At 38.7% G+C, this 22,636-nt stretch overlaps 1 protein-coding gene across 7 annotated transcripts in view; it reads left to right on the top strand.

The window, feature by feature from the left end:
• The window catches only part of LOC136874155 (zinc finger protein 595), a 127,965-nt gene that overhangs the window by 2,311 nt on the left and 103,018 nt on the right, over nt 1–22,636 (top strand). For 5 of the 7 annotated variants that reach the window (XM_067147725.2, XM_067147722.2, XM_068227682.1 and 2 more), the window contains exon 2: nt 20,563–20,732. The exons of 1 other annotated variant lie outside the window; for it this stretch is intronic. In XM_067147725.2, the coding sequence (XP_067003826.2) occupies nt 20,606–20,732 (127 nt within the window). In that variant the 5' untranslated portion in view covers nt 20,563–20,605. Of the gene's footprint in view, nt 1–8,929; nt 8,959–14,021; nt 14,073–20,562; nt 20,733–22,636 lie in introns of those variants that run through there. One more of the 7 variants, XM_067147723.2, reaches the window with a different exon arrangement.

Raw genomic sequence — 22,636 nt, 5'->3', positions numbered from 1 at the left:
TGAAAATCAGAAAATAAAATTTACTGGTCACATTCTGCAGCATGAGGAGTTTCTTTTGTAATATCATTGAAGGAAGAATTTCTGGAAAAAGAGGAAGAGGACGACCCAGAGTGTCTTTATTTCAAGAACCTGCTTCTGAGAATGAACTGCAATTGACCTGCACTGAGTGGAAAAGACTAGCTCAAGATAGACGTATATGGCTGCAGCAACGAGGCTTATCCTTTAGAATATGATGATGATGACTAGTATCAGGAACCCCACGAACCTGCTACGCAGGCGTAGCAGGGGGAGAGGTGATGCTCCCTCGCGGCGCGTCCCAGGTGGCGGATAGGGGGGTCCTAACCGGCTTGCCGGTGGACTTGAGGGATATAAAATACTTCTCGCGGACCAAACACACGCCCCCTGTGGGTGGGGGAGGCAGACGAAGAATTCACCCAGGGTATCCCCTGCCTGTCATAAGAGGTGACTAAAAGGGGCGACCAAGGGATAATTGTCTTGGAACCATGAAACTACTTGTGATTAGTACCACCACGCGGAGAGCATCATGGGTCGCTTTTCCTTGCGAGTAGTACCACTCTGTTAGGTACTCAGTAGTTTTGTGATTCGTAGCACTCAAGTGGGGTTCATTGTTGGTTTCCAGTACTCGTGAGTCGTACCCATGTGAGCAACACCATGGGTCTGGGCGTTGCCTGTGAGTTGTACCACTATGTGAGCGACACCGTAGGTCTGCGTTGCCAGTAATTAGTACCCACTATGTGAGGAACACCACGGGAATACCGGCACCCGTGATTAGTACACCTAGGTGAGGAACCTCATTGGTTTGCGTTGGCTATGAGTGGCGCCATTGTGTGAGTAAGATCATAGCTCTGTGTTACCTTTACAATGTACAATACTTGTGAGTAGTACCTTAATGTTTGGAACACCGTGAGTTTACGCTACCTTTGATTAGTACCGCAGCTTGAGAAATATCATGGTTCTACTTTACTCGCAACATGTACCATACTGAGGGGCCTTAGACCTGGTTTTATACCCCTTTAGACATCAAGCATAATCGATTCCAGACTGTGCTTTATAAGTGATCCCTTGGTCAGTAATACTATTATTTATGACCGTTTTTTAGTCGGATCCACTGTTTTTTTGTTTGTTTCTTGTTTTTTTTGGGTTCATGTCCATCCATTCATTTTTCATGACATTTTTATTTATTTTGGTCAGTGGATTTTTTGAACTTTTTGTTGTCATATCATTTCGTACCATTAGGGGCTGATGACCTCGATGTAAGGCCCCTCTAAACAACAAGCATCATCATCAGTATCAGGAACCTGCAGATATTGTTAAGATAGTTAAAAAACAATTTTAAATCTGCCACTCAATACTTTGTAATTTGTGTTTCAGTTGATTATATAGCATACATGTTTTGGCCTATTTTTAGGGTTTCTTGAGCACGATTCTTAAGTCAACATCAGATTTTTTGTTTGTTTAACATGACATTCGTGTCCATCCACATAATATGCTGTCAGTATGAATTATCTATATATTAAGAGTTTACTAAAAACAGTTTTGTCCAGTCCATCCATTCTGATAGACCGATTTGCTTAATTCTTGTTTTAGTCTCTCTGGAATTACCTGCCATTTAATCATCCTGCCTTGATAGGACTCTTAATCATCATGCATTGATAGGTCTCTTCAGTGAACTTTGAGTAACCCTAAAATCAAAACATTAAATGATCACTTCAGTAATTGCAGGTGAATGCTTACCCTAGTCCGCAATACATTCTGTACCTAGTGGGTTGCACACAGTTAAAGGAGCAATGTATTTACGTAAGTATATTGCCGAAGCGACTATAGGTAAACCTGCAATTTCAAATCAGTGTGGAACACATGTGATTTAATACTGTCTGGAGAAAAGTACAGAGGGAGTAAGACATATCTAGTACCCCTAGGTGTGGAGTGGAGAAGGAGTGACATGTAAAAATAATAAAAAATGATGTATATTAGTGTGAATCCATAGTTTTCTGGGTCGCTGAGATGAATAGTGACTCTCCAGATGACATTCAAGTCCAAGTTCAGCCACCATTGACATAGGGGTTGAGAAGAGGTAAAAAATATATATATATCCATCGAGATTATGTATGATATTCCAGCTAGCTGTCAACCACACTTGATACACATATGATTTACTCATCATCATCATCATCATCTTCATTTCCAGTTTCAGCCCTGAAGATGGTTTTCCGTGGTTTCCCATTTTCACACCAGGCAAATGCTGGGGCTGTACCTTAATTAAGCCCACGGCCGCTTCCTTCCAACTCCTAGGCCTTTCCTATCCCATCGTCGCCATAAGACCTATCTGTGTCGGTGCGACGTAAAGCCCCTAGCATTTCCAGTTTCCAGCTTTCGGGTCGGGTTGTGAATGACCTCCATCGCTGCTTGTCTCTCCACCACTCTTCTCCGTTTTTAAGTACATCTTCTGGTTTACCTCCCCGCTTCTCTATGCACTCCCACACTGAATCTGTTCACCTCTTTTGGGATCTTCCTCATGGTCTCTTTCCTGTTAACTTCTCTGAAAAAGCTTTTTTTGGCACACACTCTTCTTCCATTCTCATTATATGCCCATACCACTTTAGCTTTGTTGTTTCTGTCCTGTCTCGAAGTTTCAAGATTCCTGTCGTTTACCTTATGTCTTCATATCTAATTCTATCCTTTCTGGTCTTGCCCTCGATACCTCTTAAGAATTTCATCTCCGCTGCCTGTATTCTACGCTCCTCTCATTTTGTTGTAGTCTACGATCCAGCTGCATGGGTTAGTATGGGTTCATAATAGGTTGAATATAATACTTTCTTACATATGATTTACTACCTGAGCAAAATACTGTGGGAAAAGACAACCCTAGCACCCCTACGGATGGATTTGGGAGGGAGTGACATGTAAAAATCATTGAAAACTACCAATATTAGTGTCAAGTCCATATTTTTAGGGGTCACTGAGATGAATTGTTACACTCTGTATGCCGTTTAAGTCAAATTTCAACCTCCATTGGCATGCGGGTCATAAGGGGTGAGAAAGAAAATGTCCAGAATGACCGAGATCAATTCTGAATTCACTGTTTTGGGGTCCTCTAGGCTGATTGGTGGCAGTCCCAATAACAGTTGGAATCGTGCACACCATATGTATAGCGTGATGTATAAATACAGTTGACACTTATTTTTGTTACTCAAAAGGCTCAATTACTTCCCAGAACAATCAGGGCTGCTGCAAGGACAAAGTTCACATGTATCAATATAATCTAAAACTAAAATTTTAAACACATAACAATAACTCTAAAGGTACAAAATAGTTTGTAAAAACCAAGCAAGGGGCTGCGCGGTTTATGTCACGTAACTGTCAGCTTGCATTCGAGAGATAATGGGTTCGAACCCCACTGTCGGCAGTTCTGAAGGTGGTTTTCTGTGATTTTCTATTTTCACACCAGGCAGATACTGGTGCTGTACCTTAATTAAGGCCATGGTTGATTCCTTACCACTCCTTGGCCTTTCCTATTCCATTGTCGCCATAAAAGCTATCTGTGTTAGTGTGATGCAAAGCAAAAAAAAAAAGGTTTATATTATCAATCAGTGCCACAATTCACAATAAAGAAATCTACAATAAATATCACTTCACACATAATACAAATTCTAAAAGTAAATGTTTAAAAAATGTACCCGGGCAGCGCATAGAGCTATTTTATATCGAGACATGTTATCTAACTTATTTATAACGAATGTCGTGGAGCAGCACGGGTCATCTAAAATAATTAAAATTGTTGTTCTTTGCTGGCTGCATCTGTGCCTTTCAAGTAGGCACTCTCAAGTTTACTTGTGGTCAGCATATCAAGTCCTGAGGCTGTAGACTTTTCTTTCTACCACCAGATTCTTTGGTACACCTTCTTTTTGGAAGACAAATTCCATAGAAGTAGGATCATCTTGTTTTATTATATGACCACACCAATGATCTCTGTCACCTGTCCTTCTTGATCATGCTCCATTTGCCTTCAGTTTAACTGGCCTCTGTCTGTAACACATGATTCCACTTATTGCGCTCCATTTCATCCAGCTGAAGTTACCAGTAATTTGATGTTTAACATAATATAACCGTCTGACATGACACAAAGGTTCTTCATAGACCTACATGTGGAGCCCTGCGAAGGCAGGGCTCACCCATTCCGTATCTATCTATCTAACCATCTGGCATGACATCAGTAGTAGCAGAGGGACTTAGATACTTGAATTTTTCCTATTTTAATGGCTGTACCTTTTGGTATTCTCTATTCTGTATAATAGAGGGGAAATTTCTAAAATTTCTCGTTTTACTTTAAACATATTCTAGGGCTAGACAAGCAGAAAATAAAATAAATCTAGGAGCCAGCAGAATTTCCTAGATCCAGGCATTAAAAAAAAAGGCACTAACCTCTACAGCAGCAGTGCCCAAACGCTGCATAGCTTACAGTGTGTGCAGTTACTGCACACTGACTTTGCATGCAAGAAGAGCTTGGTAGGCATGTCCGCTCTCGGGAGAGAGAGGGTCGTAATGTGGTTGGGAATACTGACTGTAGAGTTGGCCAGGTGTATTGTGTGAGTTCGACAGCTAGGGAACATAGCACACACAGTTAAGGACGGCGGTTTGTTGGATGTACTGTTGCAAATGCATTGCAGTATGGAAAGCACATCAAAAAAGAGAAGTACAGTGAAAATGTTAAAGGTCCACCTTTTCAATACCATGAATGTTTATTGATGTGAATATCATCATCATCATCATCATCATCAGTTTTCCACTCCAGTTGCCCGGGTGTGGTTTACGAGCACTCTCCACTTCTGTCTGTCCATGTACCACTCTTCTCTCAAGACGACATCCCAGCTGACTCCTCTTGTTCCTATGTCCTCTTTCACTTGGTCCAGCCATCCCTTCCTAGGTCTTCGTACCAGTCGTTTTCCGGCCACGATTGTGTGTAGCCATTGTTTTGCTGTCCTTCCATCGTCCAATCGTTTGACATGGCCAAACCATTTCAAACGGGCCCTTGTCACTTTTTCATTCAGGGATGGGTACACACCAGCTTCCTCCCTTATTCTTTCATTCCTTACCCTGTCCCTTTTTGTTTTCTGTACCATAGTACGTAGGAACTTCATTTCTGCGGCTTGTAGTTTGCTATCCACTTGTTGGGTTGTTGTGCAGGTTTCTAGGCCATATGTTAGTATGGGGGTGAAGTATGATTGGAATAGAATCTGCTTTCATCTTAAGGGACCGAGCTCGATAGCTGCAGTCGCTTAAGTGCGGCCAGTATCCAGTATTCGGGAGATAGTAGGTTCGAACCCCACTATCGGCAGCCCTGAAAATGGTTTTCCGTGGTTTCCCATTTTCACACCAGGCAAATGCTGGGGCTGTACCTTAATTAAGGCCACGGCCGCTTCCTTCCCACTCCTAGCCCTTCCTTGTTCCATCGTCACCATAAGACCTATCTGTGTCGGTGCGACGTAAAACAACTAGCAAAAAGATCTTAAGGGAACTTGTTCGTTCCAGAGTAGGTTCCCAACTTGATGGTAAAACTGAGCTGATTTTTGAATGCGGTTGTAAATCTCATGCTGTATTCTGTTATCACTTGAAATGATGCACCCAAGATATTTATATTGGTCTACTGTTTCCAGCTGTGTACCTTCCAGCATTATTTTTCCTTTCTTCTTCTGCCTGTTGACAGACATAGTAACAGTTTTCGATTTATTTATTGTTAATCCGTGTGCTTTCAAATGTTCATTCCAGGTGTTCAGCCTCTCTTGGACTTCCTTCTCTGTATTTCCCCAAATTACTACATCATCTGCAAATGCAAATGCATTGATGTCCATATTGTTCTTCTGCTTAATTTCTTTCATGACTTCATCCATGACAGTGATCAAAAGTAAGGGTGAAAGGGTACTGCCTTGTTGCACTCCTTTAGTAGTTTGGAACCAATCAGAAATACCGTTTCCTATCTGTACGCAACTGCAGCAGTCTTCGTAAAGCATTTTAACTTTCTGGATAAGACCTTTGGGTACATTTTTCTTTCTTAAGCATTCCCATATAGTCTTCCTTGGAACACTATCAAATGCTTTTTCGAAATCCAAAAACACTAGTGTTAAGTCTTTGCCCTTCTCCCAATGCTTTTCTAACAGTATTCTAAGTGCAAATATGAGATCGGTAGTTGATCGGTGTTCTCTGAATCCATATTGTTCTTCCTGTAGTTGTGGTTCTATTATTTTCCTTAGCCTTTTTTCAAGTATTTTCTCAAATATTTTCAAACCATGAGACAATAAAGTGATCCCTCTATAATTGCTTCATTTCTTCGGGCTTCCTTTTTTGAAGAGAGGTATTATTATTCCCTTTTTCCAATCATCTGGGACGTTCCTATCCTTCCATATTGCATTAATTACTCTATGAAGCCACTGTATTCCTAATGCACCAGTTGCTTTGATCATATCTGCACTGATTTCATCAAATCCTGTTGATCTTTCTTTGGGCATACTATTAAGGGCAGTCTCTACTTCCTTCCATGTTGGCGGGCTCTCTTGGTCAGCCTCATCATTGCAGCTTAAACTGACCTGCATGGTTACATCATTGGAGTCTCTCCCAGTACAGTTGTATAAATTATCAAAATAGGATTTCATGATCTTCCTTATTTCTGTCTCTTCCCTGACTATGTTACCATCTGGTTCCTCTAGTGCTGTTATGTATTCATTGTCTCTTCTTATATTTCGTATTGTTTGGTAAAGTAGTTTAGAATTAGCTTTGCTGTCTTGCTCTAGTTTATCTGTGAAATCAGTCCAAGCTTTCTGTTTTTCTTCGGCTACAATTTTCTTTACTCGTAGCTTCTGATCTCTGTATTTCTGCTGCAGTTCGTTTACTCTAGATTCACTCCTTTGACTTCCTTTTTGCATTTCTTTGTCTCTGGCTTTCCTGGTTTCATTTTTCGCTTTTACAGCAATCTTCACCCGATCGTTCCACCAAGGAGTTTCTTTTGCCTTCATTTTGTTATTAGTTTTTCCACAAACTTCTACTGCAGCTCCGACAATGCTTTCTTTGAATCTAGTCCACTCGATGTTGCCTTCTTGTTATGCATTTGATGGTAATTTATTGGTCACATTTTTTGTATATTCAGCTTGTTTCTCTGCCTTCTTTAGCTCCCATGTCTTGATTTTTGGTTTCCTGTATTTCTGAGGTCTGTAAATTTTAATGTACTTTATTGTTGCGAGGAGAAGTCTGTGATCACTGTCCAGGCTTTCACTTGGTATAATTCTGACATCACATATGGTCTTTCCTGCTTCATTGTCTGATATAAAATAATCTATCAGAGTTTTAGTATCTCCATTCCAACTGTATCTTGTTAGTTTATGACTTAGCTGCTTCTGAGACCAACTGTTTATTCTCAAGCCATTCCTTACACATAGATCTAGAAGACTTTCTCCTTCTGGGTTCCTGTCTCCATAACCATGTGGACCTAGTACATTTTCATATCCAAGCCTGTCTGATCCAACTTGAGCATTTAGATCTCCCATTACTATGATATTTTCCTCTCTTTCTATGGCTTCTTCTAAATCAGTTCGGAATTGTTCTTTTTCCTCTTCGTTACAGCTAGTCTGTGGGGCATACACCTGGACTACTGTCAGCACACTCTTGTTAAGAGAGATGTTCAACTTAATAATTCTTTCATTAACTTATATTACCTCACTGATGACATCAATGTCCTCTCTTAATATGAAACCTACACCATTTTTGGCTTCTGTTTTATTTCCATTCCAATGTTGTTTGTATCCTTTTCTTAGTTTTCTTGTTCGTCTTTCCTTCCACTTTGCCTCACTCAGGCCAAGAATACAGAGGTTCCTCCTTTCCATCATATCTATCAGCTCCTCGCTTCTGCCAGTCAGGGTCAGGATATTCAGGCTCGGTTTCATCAACACATGTTAAATATATACTAACAAGTTGTTAGTTAATACCGAGTTAAAAATTTAACATCTTGTTAGGTTTCTTGCGTTTCATCAAACTTTTCCTCTGAAATGTTAACTAATCGCCTGTTAACTCCACTAACATTGCGAAGTGGTGTGGATCACGGAGGCAGTGGTACGAACATGCTGTTTTACAGAGCGCTCCAATGCGCTTTTGTTTGAGTACAGCTGTTAAATATGGCGAGTGAAGCAAAGAGGAATCGAAGTTCCAATTTCTCTTCCTTCGAAAAGGAGTTGCTAATTGAGTTAGTAAGTAAAAATAGGGAAGTGATTGAGTGCAAGCGCACAGATGGCTTAAGAATAAGAGAAAAGGACGAGGCGTGGGAGAAAGTCCGGGAGGGTTTCAATTCTAATCCCAATGTAACCTCCCGGACTGCAAAACAACTTCGCCAGTTTTATATCAATATTAAAAGGCTGGCGAAGAAGGCAAAGGGAGAAGAACGGTTGGAGAGATTCAAAACAGGAGGTGGCCCCTACAGTCCAACTGCAACCAAAATAGATGAAAGGGTTCTATCCTTGATAGAAGACCAGATAGAGCCCTGCAGTAACGTGTACGACTGTGATGCGGTTTACTACGGTATGTATTGCTTTTATTCATGGAGGACCTCAATAAAAGAGTATGTTACATGTTAATATAAATCAGATGGTAAATGTTAAACACATTTTTGTGTACTGTTGTAGGAGATGCCGAGATAGTGGAAGTTGTGGATGAGGATGAGGATCTTTCAGTTGTGGCAGCTGTACAGGTAATTATAAATTATATCAAATATTATTTTCCATGAACCGTACGTATACCTTAAAGTGATTGAATGTTAATACATTATACTGAACAAGATGTGCATTGTTCTGTTAGCAGAATGAACCAAGTTTGGTTGCGAGTACACCACCGAAGGCCACTACACACCTTGAGAGCACCAGACTGGATATAATTTCACCACAGGCCACTCCAAAAACTGTAAGTCCATATTTCTTTCTAATGAACTTGAATATGAGGTAATGTTTCGACTAGGCCTATACTGTAGAATGTGGTTAACGTTTAACTTACGATGATGTGCCATCCAGGGCTGAGCTTAACCTAGACAAGAGGAGACAATTACTTCCTGCAGCATAGCATATGGGGAGACTTTGTGACTGAAGTCTACTGAAATAAATAAGTAAACTAGCATAGTGTCCTCCAACTTATAAAAAGCTTACTACTACTACTACTACTACTACTACTACTGCTGCTGCTGCTGCTGCTGCTGCTGCTGCTGCTGCTGCTGCTGCTACTACTACTACTACTACTACTACTACTACTACTACTACTACTACTACTACTACTACTACTACTTTCAGAGGGACAAAATAATGTATTTGTTTGACTCTAAATACAGCTGACCACAAGGGTCCAGAATAGCTACAGAATAGAATTTGTTGTGAAAATCTGATATAAGTTTAGGCCTAGGTAACTTTGTCAATTCTAACTATGTGAAGCATTCAAAACAGTTTAAAAATACAATCTGTGATGCAAACTGTTGGAGGACACTATGCTAGTTTACTTATTTATTTCAGTAGACTTCAGTCACAAAGTCGCCCCATATGCTATGCTGCAGGAAGTAAGCTGGAATATCTGGAATCTTTGAATATGAGGAAATGTTTTAACTATGTGCTTAGGCAAACTTGAAGTCAGATTATGCAGGTAGTGCAGTTGAATTGACTGGGATAGCCAGTCTGAAACAAGTGTGGAAATATATAGCTTACTTCCAAACTTGCTTGTTGAGGTTTATCGTGTAAAAGTGTCATTACATTTATTATCTGAGACTGGATGATGTTTTCGAGGGTCGAGTCTCTCCTACGCTCTCATTAACTTGGTGAGAACAGTAACTTGATAACAGGGGATAAGCAATAGGGTAGGCGAACATAGTTCAGTCACTTGCTCTACCTTTAATAGTGCACTGGTGAAAATTAAAACTTGTTTTGAAAGTATAGATAATTTTATGATTTATTACTGTCATAATTTTCATAAAACTTTTCAGACCACATGCACATGTACATGTAGCTCGTTGTTTGTTAGGGTCGCACTTAGTTGGTAGGAACTAATATTTTGAGGAAATGTGTGCACAGGTTGTGAGGTGAATAGAATTTTTCAACATTGTTTTCTGTACAGCATAAGTTGTATGTTGAGCAAAACATGGCAAAAAAGGGTTACACTTTGTGTAGATGTGTGTGTATTAATTGGTTCTTAGTGTGCTGGTGTTGTTATTGACATCTGTCTAAATTGAATTCTGGGAGTCATGCAATGGCTGAAATGGCTGCTGATACCATAGGTACAGATTGTCACACAATGTATGATGTTAAGTTGTGAAAGTAATAATATTTCTTGGCATCGCTTTCCTGCCAGTCATTCAAGATTTGCTGGGGTTCATTTTGTTAGGTAGAATTTATGCCCCCAGACCCCTTTGCTTGTCCCGTTCCTATCTTCTTTATAACAAATGATGATGTGCCAGCAGCGCCATGTTCGATCTGTTATCTATCTTCCACATAACACTATCAGAATCGTTACCAACATTTCTAGACGAATGGTGGCAAATTAGACAGACAAACAAAGTCTAAACCCTGATGCCTTGCTTCACTTTGCTTATATGCAGTGAAGAAACCAATAGTGAAAAATTATCTTCACCTCGCAACCTGTACCAAACAGGTGGTAGCATTGTGTGCTGACCTTAGTAAGCTGCTAATAAAAACTTAAAAACTTTCCAGTCTACCGAACACAGGCTAGAAAACTTGTAACTTTATACTCAAATGAACACCGTATAGCAGCATACATTTCTATAAGTCTTGGTTTGTGTAATAATTCTACATTTAAAGGAAACAAATACAAAACACATGTTTCATGTAAATTCTGAAAGTAGGAACGAGGCAGGGACATCATCTAGGACAAGGTGAATGATTAAGGCTTAACCTGTTGCAATGTACTATCTGCGCACTTTTTAGCGATAGATTTGGGTACAGGTTTGAGGAGTAAGGTGGGAGCGCTTCCGGTTCCGTTAGTACTGCCAACTGAATGGAAATTAAATCTGAATTGAATCGATAATATGATCGATCAATATGAATTTTCTAAACCTTTGTTATTTTAAGCCAACAACTGTGTCACACACACACATTATATAACATTTCTCGATGCAAATCTTATTCCTAGAGTGAATTTGATAGTTTGGCTTTGCTGTGTAAATAACAACAGTACTAGTACGTAAAGTGTACGCCAGACGTCGCACAGCGATGCATAAGCGATTCATAGTTTGTGTTTCAAAGATTGCCAGTACGAATCTCGAAGATTGCTGAGGTCGACCGCTTCAGCACTAGGGTGTAAATCTGTCACTAAAAAGTGCGCAGATAGTACTTCTTATTCAAAGATTCAGCATATTTTAGTTCTGACTGAAAATCACTATGACTGTAATTGAATTGAAATGTTTTCCAAATTGTTACACATGTAATCAGAACAAATTTAAGATTCCCCAAACACATAAAACTATAAAATCAGACTGATAAAACCTAAAGATGGGGAATGGAAAATTATACAAATACAAGGCTTATGAAATTGCTAGGGTAATACCTAGTTTAGAAAAACAAATCAAATAATTCACTGGTTGGCTATGAAATGTTCCTATCTCTTCCATCGTCTGATCAATGGACAGTCCTTTTCATTTCTCTTACTCATCTAAGTGATTCCTCTAGTATGTAACAAATAATGGTGAATTTACATGGCAGCTATCTTGTGTGGCATTTCTTTAACTACCTTACTACTAACTACCCTATTTACACACAATATTAAAATTAACAACACTTTTTTGACAAGGCCACTTCACATAATTTAGGAGTCAAGCTTGCCAAGTCAATCAAAATTATTCAAAATTCTGAACTGGAAAACTTTTAAAAATATCAGATTTCATTCTCATCATCACAGCCTGCTCATTGTTCGATATGTAGCAACATTAGAAGTAGCTCTTCTATTTTCAGAATTTTTTCCTCTTTACTTTCCTGTTTATTTAAACAATTTTTACAAAGAAATAGAGACTGATATCATCACTCAACACAAAATAAATTTTACAAATAGAAAAGCAAATAATTGTTTATAAGCTTCATAGGAAGAGAGTCGCTTCTTTGCGTGTTTTTGGTCACTTTTCATACATTGTAGGCCTACTCCTTTTTTCTGGTATTTTTATAACAAAATTATATATATTTTCATGAATGGTTTTCTTTGTTGTTCTCCAGTGGAAACTGCCTTCTGACACACTTATTTACTTACATAATACTTCAAAAAATGTGAAAACTTGTGGATTTCCTCCACGTACTCTTTTTTCCCGCTGCGTCAGTCGCATCCAATTATGAAGAGAATCTAGGGACAGTGCTCATCACCTGAAGTCTCTATCGCAACTTAGCACAAATACCTGAAATGCCAGCTTGCACTCATCTTCAGTGAAGATGTAAAAAGGCTTACTTTCGAATCACTCCTTCTTTACCCCAATGGCACAAAAATAAATTGGAAGAAAAAAATTACAGTGAGCTAGACATTGTCATTTTGCTTCCAACAACTATCCGTTCACAATCATTAGTTCCACTTGTTTATTTCTTTCTCAGTTTCAAATAAAATTTGAATAGGTGCAATAATATTGTAACTATTTAATCATAGACGATAACTTCATGACTACAATCATGCTACAAACTGTAGGCATACTTTAGTGGGATCCACTGAGCCCTCTTTTACTGAACATTGAGACCTATGATATGGATAACCGCAAAGTACAAACTACGAATTGAGACACACGATTATTCATTTTGCGGGGCATGGATTCCCACTTCACAGTGTGTATAAATAAGAAATTCCACGCTCCAACCTCAGACTGCAAGTTTGAATGGTGTGCGGGACCATGTGATAAACACCGTTCTCCAGTATGTAAAAAAAAAAAAAGACAAGACTATTTAAATACAGCAAATTTGCAGTGAATGCCAGTTTAAAAATTGTAATAATTGTAAGAATATTTCACATGTACATTGTAATAATTGTAAGAATATTTCACATATACATTGTGCGCTTTTCTGTTTAATAATAAAATAACAAATTTCTCACCAAGCAAGTGGTTGTGCGATTAGGGTCGCGCAGCTTGAGCGTGTGAGATAGTGGGTTCGAACTCCACTGTCGGCAGCCCTGAAAATAGTTCTCCATGGTTTCCCATTTTCACACCAGGCAAATGCTGGTAAAACCTTAATTAAAGCCATGGACACTTCCTTCTCACTGCTAGCCCTTTCCTATCCCATTGTCGCCATAAGACCTATCTGTGTCAGTTTAACGGTAAGCAAATTGGAAAAAAGGAATACCCTCATGTTTTCCCCTTTACACATTAACATATAAAAATAAACCTAAAGCTGAAAATATATACATACAAAATCAAGCACTATGACTTACTACTGCTTGTAGTAACTGTGTAGGCAACAGTGAACAATAATAACAGCAACATACACAGTTTTCAGGGATTGCTCTGACATGTGGTATTGTGATTCAGATCACTTTTCTTATATTGTGTCTTTTTAGCCACACACTGATTTTAACTTTAATATAATCCTACTGTTCACTTTTCAAAACGCACGTCTTTCGCACAAGACTCGTCTACACCTTGAAACCAGGTCGTATACTGCAGCAGTTCAACGACACATACAGGATATCAGCTGAGACGACTAGTAACTGTTCGTAGACGATAGCCACTTGTCAACACGATAGTAGATTCACAATAGGCACTGGACAAAGAACTCTTACCATTGAACTGGCCTGCAACTAACATACGCTTGTACGGCCATCCACCTTCCCCATCCCATTTATCATGACGAACACAGTGTGGGTAAGGGTTGCAACCTGCGCAATACAGACAAGTGTATGGCCTACCTTACACAATATAGTCACCAGTGTCAGAGGTGTTCATTTACCTGTTTTCAGCAATTTCTACTTCTCTCTTCCTTCCTTACAATTTTTTTTTTTCTTTTCAGACCAAAGATAAAACCTGCGCAGAAACAAAGCAGTCAACTCGCTCAAACAAGGTCAGTATCTCATTAGCTATTTCACACTGAGAAAGTCAAAAACATTATTGCAGATGTTTTAAGATTTTCCTTCGTCATCTTTGTTCAGAGGCCAGTCTTTGTCGGAACAACATTGCTGCACTTGCTGAGAGCAGGACATCTCTCTGCGAAAAAGAAATGAAGTTGATAGAGGAGAAATATAAGCAGGAGATACAACTTATTGAAATGAAAAAAGAAACCGAGAGGTTGAAACAACAAACAGAGAAGTTGCAACAGGAAGCTATAAAGGAAAAGCTTCTCTATTTAAAAGAAAAAAGACGGCGAATTGCCAAAGATTGTGATTAATATTGTAAATAACCATTATGTATTCTTATTTATGTTTTTTTATTTTTAAAATAAAAGTTTCATGTGCAGTACTTACAAGCAAAGTGTTGTTGAGCAATTGAATTCCTATACGCTACTGCTGTGTGTTCATTATCAGCTTCAATGGAATGATTTTCCATCCTTTCATTCTTATTTCCCCTTTGCCTTATGTATTGGTATAATGGTAAGTCATCTGGAGGAAGTTCATCTCTAGTCAGCACTGCGATGTTGTGCAACACAGCTGTCGCTACAATAATGGTTAAGGCTGACTGGCATTTGATTCGTAATACCAGGCTGAGAACAGGAAATCTTCTTTTCCAGACCCCTATCATCCTTTCCACGCAGTTCCGTGTCCTGATATGCGCTATGTTGTAGCGGTTTTGCGGTCTTCCTTCAGGATGTAAGTATGGGGTTAACAGATACTTTCTTAGCGGGTATCCACTATCACCTAACAAAATCCCTTCATTAATTGTCCCCATTTCGAACTGTGCTCTGATGTGGGAGTTATTAAATATTGTACTGTCGTGTACAGAACCAGGCCACCTAGCAACTATATCCCTGATTTGGAGGTTAGGGTCACTTATCACCTGAACATTAACAGAGAAATATCCCTTCCGATTACGATATATTTCGGCCCTATTGCCTCCAGGTGATTGGATTCTTACATGTGTGCAATCTATTGCACCTAGAACACAAGGAAAACGACTTGCTTCATAGAAGTCGCGGATAATTTGCTGACGTTCTTCTACTGAAGGGAATGTTACATACCTCCTTCTCATGGATGCTATTGCTGCAGACACTCGACAAACAACTCTACTAACAGTGGCTTTAGAAATTCCAGCATTGTCTCCGACCATTACATGAAAAGAACCAGTAGCAAGAAATCGTAATGTTATCAGTACCTGCAACATTGGAGAAAGAGGTAAGTTTCTCTTCGTAGGATATTCCAACCTCACTCGAATTTCTTCAACAACCTTAGCAACGACTATTTTCAATAACCTGTATCTATGAAGAAATTCCGCATCCGTCAAATTTTCAAAGTCATTACGTCGCTGAACTCTTCTTCGATTAGGATTGTTTTGTAAAAGATCTAAATAGAGCAATTCCGCATCGAAAGCGAGATTCACAGCAGCCATTTTGGAACAGTGGAACAGGTTGCTAAATGCTAATGTTAGCCATTTAACATTGGAAATTGCTGATGTTAACTTTAATACGCAGTTTACCATTTGTTAATGTTAACAGTCGTTGATGAAACGCAAATTTTCTTTAATCGGATGTTAAGATGTTTTAACACCTTGTTAAGTACTAACATGTGTTGATGAAACCGGGCCTGTTCCAATTCTGTGTTTTGGACTCTTTCTTTTGGCTTCTTCTCAAAACATCGTACTTGAACATCAGCCTTACGGTCATCATACGTTGCAGATGTTTGAGAAGATGTGTCTATCCGGTATTTGTTTTGCAATCCGAGGCTCGTTTTTTAGTTGAAAGCAATCGATATAACCCTTCAGTTGACTTGCTAAGCCTAACACTGCTGGGGATTTTCTGTCAGGGGTATTCTCCCTTAGCCTTTGGCATCCCCTACCTCACTGCAAGGCAGCAGCTGATGAATTTATGTGTCATTTCCTACACAAGGTCACATCAAACTTAATGTCTAGAGAAGGTTGTGATATATATTCACATCAATAAACGTTCATGGTATTGAAAAGGTGGACCTTTAACATTTTCATTTTACTGTAATCCCAGTTCAATACAGAAAAAAATGAAGTTTCTAACTTTAAAAAAGAGAAGTGACAAAATTTTGCAATCCTTTAAAATGGCCTAGGAATTGCAGTTCTTTTTCACACCCGACGGAAACAATTCTAAATGCTTATTATGCCATCGGACTATTGGAGGACACCGGAAAATTTACTGTCAAGTGTCATTATAACGCTCTCCACAAAGAAGAATATGCCACGTTAGTAGGTGAAGAACATGAAGCAAGGCTTAGGGATCTGAAAACGTGATCGCCGTCAGCAGGCAGGTTCCAACGTAAGTTAAATATTTGAAAATATTTTTTAAGATCCAGTCTTCTGTGACTCACAACCGCAGTATGTTCAATAGTGTCCTTCTCTCCTACTTTCTGGAAGATTATCTTGATACACCGGCATCAAGAGCTAGTTACAACATAGCGCTGAAAATAGCGAGATTGGGAAAGCCATTTGCGGATGGCGAAATGGTGAAAGAGTGCTTGGTTCACACAGCAAAACTCTGTCTCACAGAAGGCAGCAAGTTTGAAAATGTCTGACTTTCCCACCAAACAGTCACTCGTCGCATCTGTGCCGTGGCTAGTGATGTTTATCGACAATTAATTAATGCCGTGAAGGATTTTGTTACCTTTTCAATCACCTTGGATGAGGGCATATGGTATGAATTTGTATTTGTTTATTGTATTTGACGTATAAACCACAATAAAATAATATAATAATGTGCGGTGTGAAATTTTCGGACTCAGAAAGCTTGACTGCTATGACTATATGGCTGAGGTGTCGTACTGTTGTTAGTTGGTGGGTAGGAAGAGCAGTGTTCCCCTCCCGAATGGCTAGTCGAGTCGGTTGCGCTGGGAGGAGCAATTCCGGATGGGTGGTAACCTTAATGTGCAAGCATGAGGCCAGCTCATCACACAGTATATCAGTGTGCTGAACAGGTGCGACATTCCTGGTCACCACTATTCTACAGTATTAACCAGTTTGAATTCGTCACTTACAGTCATCACCACTGCTTCATTTCTATTCAGTCCTTATATGTCTGTATACCTTTGAAAATTCTAGTGATCTATTGATATTGTCAATTCAGAATCTTCTAGGCCTTGGCCATGTATATTGATTATCATTAACTACTGTATTTCATGCTATCTATCTATTTAGTAGTAATCAGATACTGGTATGAAGTACTCCATCTTACACCCACTGTATAGCAATATAAAATATATACAGAAAGAAAAACAAACAATAAAAGGTTACGAGGAGAGTATAACGATTTCTTTAGAAATGAAGTGACGAGAAAGAAACGAAAAAAAAACCCCACCCATATGTAATCATGTCCGTGTTACTAGTAATGCTCTGGCTAGGTTGTCAACATAGAATTGAGAGCTTATGTCTGTAGTAATATTTCAATTTGGTTTTGAAGAGATGATAGGGAATGAAGATCTCAATTTCATGCAGGGCATCTGTTGTGGGAAGTATGTAGAATATGGAGCATAGCTGAAGTGTTAGGCACAGACGACAAACATGGAATAGAGGGTCTCAGGTCAGGGTTGTGAGCTTTCATAGTGTACACAAAGAATGAGAATGCACACTTAATTATATTGACATTTGTGGGAGTAGCTGATGACCAAATGGGTGAGCAAAAACTCAATGGTTGGAAGAACATAAATACAGAAGTATTATTTAAGAGTGTTTAAATTGTGAATTTCAGTAAATCTGAAAAAATCAAGAAATCTCATGCCACAGGATGAAAGTGCATTTATGTGGTGCGTTGCTCAAAAAATGGGGATGGGGCAAACTGACTATCTGCAAGCTATGCTAGAGTGATCTCACATTGCTTTGTAGGATGATGTGATAGACCTCTTTCTTGTGACTATGGAAGCTTTTCAGTGGATTCTTCAATTGGATTTTGTTCATAGGTATAATTTTATTGCAGGCTTGTGATCAGCGGATTTCTATGAATGTAAATAATGTTTTAATATCAATCAAAATCATTCAATACTGATCTGCATGTAGGGCAGTCACCCAGGTGGCAGATTCCCTATCTGTTGTTTTCCTAGCCTTTTCCTAAATTATTTCAAATAAATTGGAAATTTATTGAACGTCTCCCTTGGTAAGTTATTCCAAACCCTAACTCCCCTTCCTATAAATGAATATTTGCCCCAATTTGTCCTCTTGAATTCCAACTTTATCTTCATATTGTGATCTTTCCTACTTTTATAAACGCCACTCAAACTTATTCGTCTACTAATGTCATTCCACGCCATCTCTCCGCTGACAGCTCAGAACATACCACTTAGTTACAAGTCTCATACCACTTAGGCGAGGAGCTCTTCTTCTTTCTCTCAATTCCTCCCAACCCAAACTTTGCAACATTTTTGTAACGCTACTCTTTTGTCGGAAATCACCCAGAACAAATCGAGCTGCTTTTCTTTGGATTTTTTCCAGTTCTTGAATCAGGTAATCCTGGTGAGTGTCCCATACACTGGAACCATACTCTAGTTGGGGTCTTACCAGAGACTTATATGCCCTCCCCTTTACATCCTTAGTATATATATATATAATCTCGAGCTTATCATCATATGCTAAATAAATATATATATTTTACATGGCACTACAACCCTATGGGCCATGGTTTACCAAATGACTGCTACTCAGCCTGGAGGCTTGCAGATTATAAGGTGATACAAGATCAGTGTGGTGAATCCTCTAGGCCCATTATCCTTGGTTTTCTAGACTGGAAAATAAATAAATAAATAGCATTTACAAAAGTTTGTCATTTTCCCATCAAGTTAATGCCTCACCTATCTCTGCAGCATATTAAAACCAAATGTGCAACCATTTGAAATTGAAAGTACTTTGCATGTAAATTTATTTTAATATTTGGAAATAATTGTGAACTTTATCTCCTCCTTACGTACTGAGCAAGTTGGTTGCATAGTTTGAGACATGTAGCTATGAGCTTGCATCTGGGAGATTATTTTGAATTTATTCATTTGACTATTTTTATTGATCTTTTTTGGTCCATATTGACCTTTTACCTAACAATTCCACTACACTGAAAAACAGGAGGTGATATGAGTCTGCCTATACTATACAAAAAAGCTATTTAATACATAATATTATTATCTAATTGTACATGTTTTGAGAACACAGCACATTCTCTTCATCAGCAAAGAATATTTCCTAAAAATGTTGAGGACTTGATCATCACATACTACAACATACTATATAAACCCTTACATATAAAGATAAAAGACTATTACTATTCATCTTCTAGGAAAAAATCATCTCATTCCCATTAATTCTGTCAATTATTTGCAATTTCCCGTGCCTTTTCATATAACATTGGCCCTCTCACTTGCAGTTTCTTTCTCAAATGCACTTGAACCACTCATATATCGCAATGTACACTTCTGCAGAATAAAAAATTGAGTCCCGCTTTTTCACTCCGGATTCCTATTTTTCTCCCACTCATAATTTCATTCTTATTTTTCACAACTCTTTATTTGAGTTTTCTAGCATTTGAAATTTTTCAGCAAGTCCTTTCACACTTTCAGTAGGCTACTTACATTTTTTCTTGTCTTGAGATCTAAACACGCGTGCCCCTTGTACTCATGTTTACTAGGCGATTGAAATGCTATGGTATTTTCATTTCAACAGTTAGTACATTTAAGTCTCTTCCTTTTCAAGTATAACTGAGCTATCTGTCGTTGACCTTATCAGTGACAATCTAAGTTAAGAATAGAATGATACAAGCTAGGTTGGAAAATCCCTTGATAACTTCTGAGTAAACAGTCATTGGCAGCATTCCTGGGCAACTAACATGCTCAGAATGTACATTAATTAGAATGCAAGATAACCATAATGAGAGGTTTGCAAAAAGACCCCTACAGAAGAATTAACTTTACAGCTACTACAGCATTCCAATGTACATATCTTTCTCTTTTTTCTTGGACTCAAAATAGTACAAACATTCAAAAGGAATCCCTACATGTCTACAGAATGGTTTTAAAAGAAAGGATGATATATCCTGGTGTAAAAAAAATGTCTTGGAACATGCAAAGCATCTGCTAAGACAAGTAGACGAGACTAATGGTGATGTTCACTGTCTGGGATTCAAGGTTACCGTTTAAATGAGGCCTATTTAACAGGTACTCGATGTAAAATAATTCTGTGAAAAATGTCCATGTAGGGAAGTGTCCACTGAATAAAGGTGTCCGTTAGGGCAGGTTCACTATACTAAAAAAAAAAAATTGTTTAAATTAATTTTTACAATTGATGATATAAGAGAAATTTGAATACTGCATATGGCTAGTTAAAAAGTGAAGGTATTTCTTGCTTCCCTTCAGTACTGTTGAGAGTAACTTTTCTTTATCTGTCTTAGCTTGTTTTTCTGTCTACAGTAAAACTGCATCATCAGAAGTTGTCTCTGATAGAAGTGAAAGGATGTTATCAGAACCTGAGCAGTCTCATTTTCCTGAGGAGACTGAAGTAACTGTCAAAATAGAAATCACGTCAGACCCAATTAATGTTATGGAGATGGCGATGGAAACCGTTGCTGCTGATTCTCCAGGTCAGTTTTATTTTTAGATAGTACATGGTAGTTTAATAATAGTGCAGTTGGTTTTGCTGAGAATGAAGATTCTTCCAGCTTTTCTTTTCAAATGGTTGTTAAGTGATGGGCGAGGCTAAGGGAACAGAAACCCGTGGTTTCAAAATTTGATAAACGATGACAGGATTCAGATAGCTTGCATATATACAGGGTCTTCCACGGTGCGACGCAGCGGGCAGATGGGCGAGCTGGTCAGACGAGGACATAGCAACTTGCTGAGCTTGGGGCCGGGAGAGTGCCCATATGAATCACATGTAAATAACAAGCACACATAATAATGCATAATCAAAGTAAAATAATTTCTGACCTTTCTCATAGAATATGTTGAAAATGTCTTCCACCTGCATCTACACATTTCTGGCTTCCATCTAAGGAAATTTTCATTCATACGCATTAGTTCATCTACCAAGATAGCCTCAGTTTCTCTCGTGAGTTTTTCTCCTGTTGAATAACACCAAGGGGCCTGATCAAGGCTCATTGTCCCCATCCAGTGGAAAATCACCATGAACAGCATCATATGTCCTCACTCCATATTAATACTATGTAGAGGTTTGGAACTGAATTCAGGCTTTCAGCATGCAATCTAGCAATTAGAAATTGTATACCACCACCTCTCCTACCTTGCCGGTTGACATTCTGATAGTGAAAACGTTTTCCACCAATGGCACTTGAACCAACTAACCACATTGTCAGACCATCTACCAAATAAAATAAAGTCTCAATGCAGCATGCTTTCACAGAGTTATTGTGTACTGTAATTTCTAATCTTACAGATTCTTCCTGAATAGGCAAAACTAGTTGATACTCTGAATATTCTATACTTCCCTTCCTCTTGACTCGAATATCAGCAGCCGTATTGTGCCCAAGGCATAGCAAAGACTTCACAAAAGTGGGGTGCAGCCCAGTCGGCAAGTGGCATAACAATAAGGTTCATGGTTATGAGATGCAAGATATTATCAATGGGAAAAGAATGTATTTTGTCTGTTGCAGTGTTATTCATTAAACTGAATCCTCTCACAGCTTCTGCAGAACTCACAACCACTTTCATTATATTTCTTGTCACATCAACTAAATTCGTTAATAGAAATTGTGTGCTTTGGCAACTTCCATAGCTCATCCAATTTATATTCTCTGTCCCTCCAAAGAGATAACTGCTGCCATCCATTTCATGGGATCCAGTAAGCTTAGATTGAACTATATCAGATTCGTGTATGACTCATCCTGATTATTTAACAGCCTACTGTTCATAATATTGTTAATTGCACTCCTAGATCAGCTGCACTCTTGGTGGTTGCATGTTTGGTGTTAGAAACAAATGCAGTGTCTTTATTAGCAGCCCTGAAGGTAGTTTTCCACGGTTTCCTATTTTCACACCATGCAAAAACCTTTGATGTGTTAGTGCAACGTTAAACCATGAGTAAAAAAAATTCTTCTGATTTCATATCTATGGGAAGTGCACCTCTTAATCAGGCAGTCGGCTTTTCACTAATGTTACCCCCTGACTTTGTATTCCTTAATTAAGGCCACAACCGCTGTTTTCCCAATCCTAGTCCTTTCCCATCCTTACATCACCAAAACCTTTGATGTGTTAGTGCAACGTTAAACCACTAGTAAAAAAATTTCTTCTGATTTCATATCTATGGGAAGTGCACCTCTTAATCAGGCAGTCGGCTTTTCACTAATGTTACCCCCTGATTTTGTATTGCTGTCGAAACAGAGAGAGTACTCCAAGTTTATCATAAGAGCAAGGTCTTATGAAATTTGTACTGCCCAGTTTTTTCTAATCTACTGTGTATGTGATTACTAGAGAAATAAGCACATAGAGCTGGATAGGCTTTCTATAATCCTTTCTTAGCTCTAACGCT

This window comes from Anabrus simplex, chromosome 5 (assembly GCF_040414725.1).
Source record: "Anabrus simplex isolate iqAnaSimp1 chromosome 5, ASM4041472v1, whole genome shotgun sequence".
Taxonomy (NCBI): Eukaryota; Metazoa; Arthropoda; class Insecta; order Orthoptera; family Tettigoniidae; genus Anabrus; species Anabrus simplex.
This window is presented reverse-complemented; position numbering and strand designations above follow the sequence as displayed.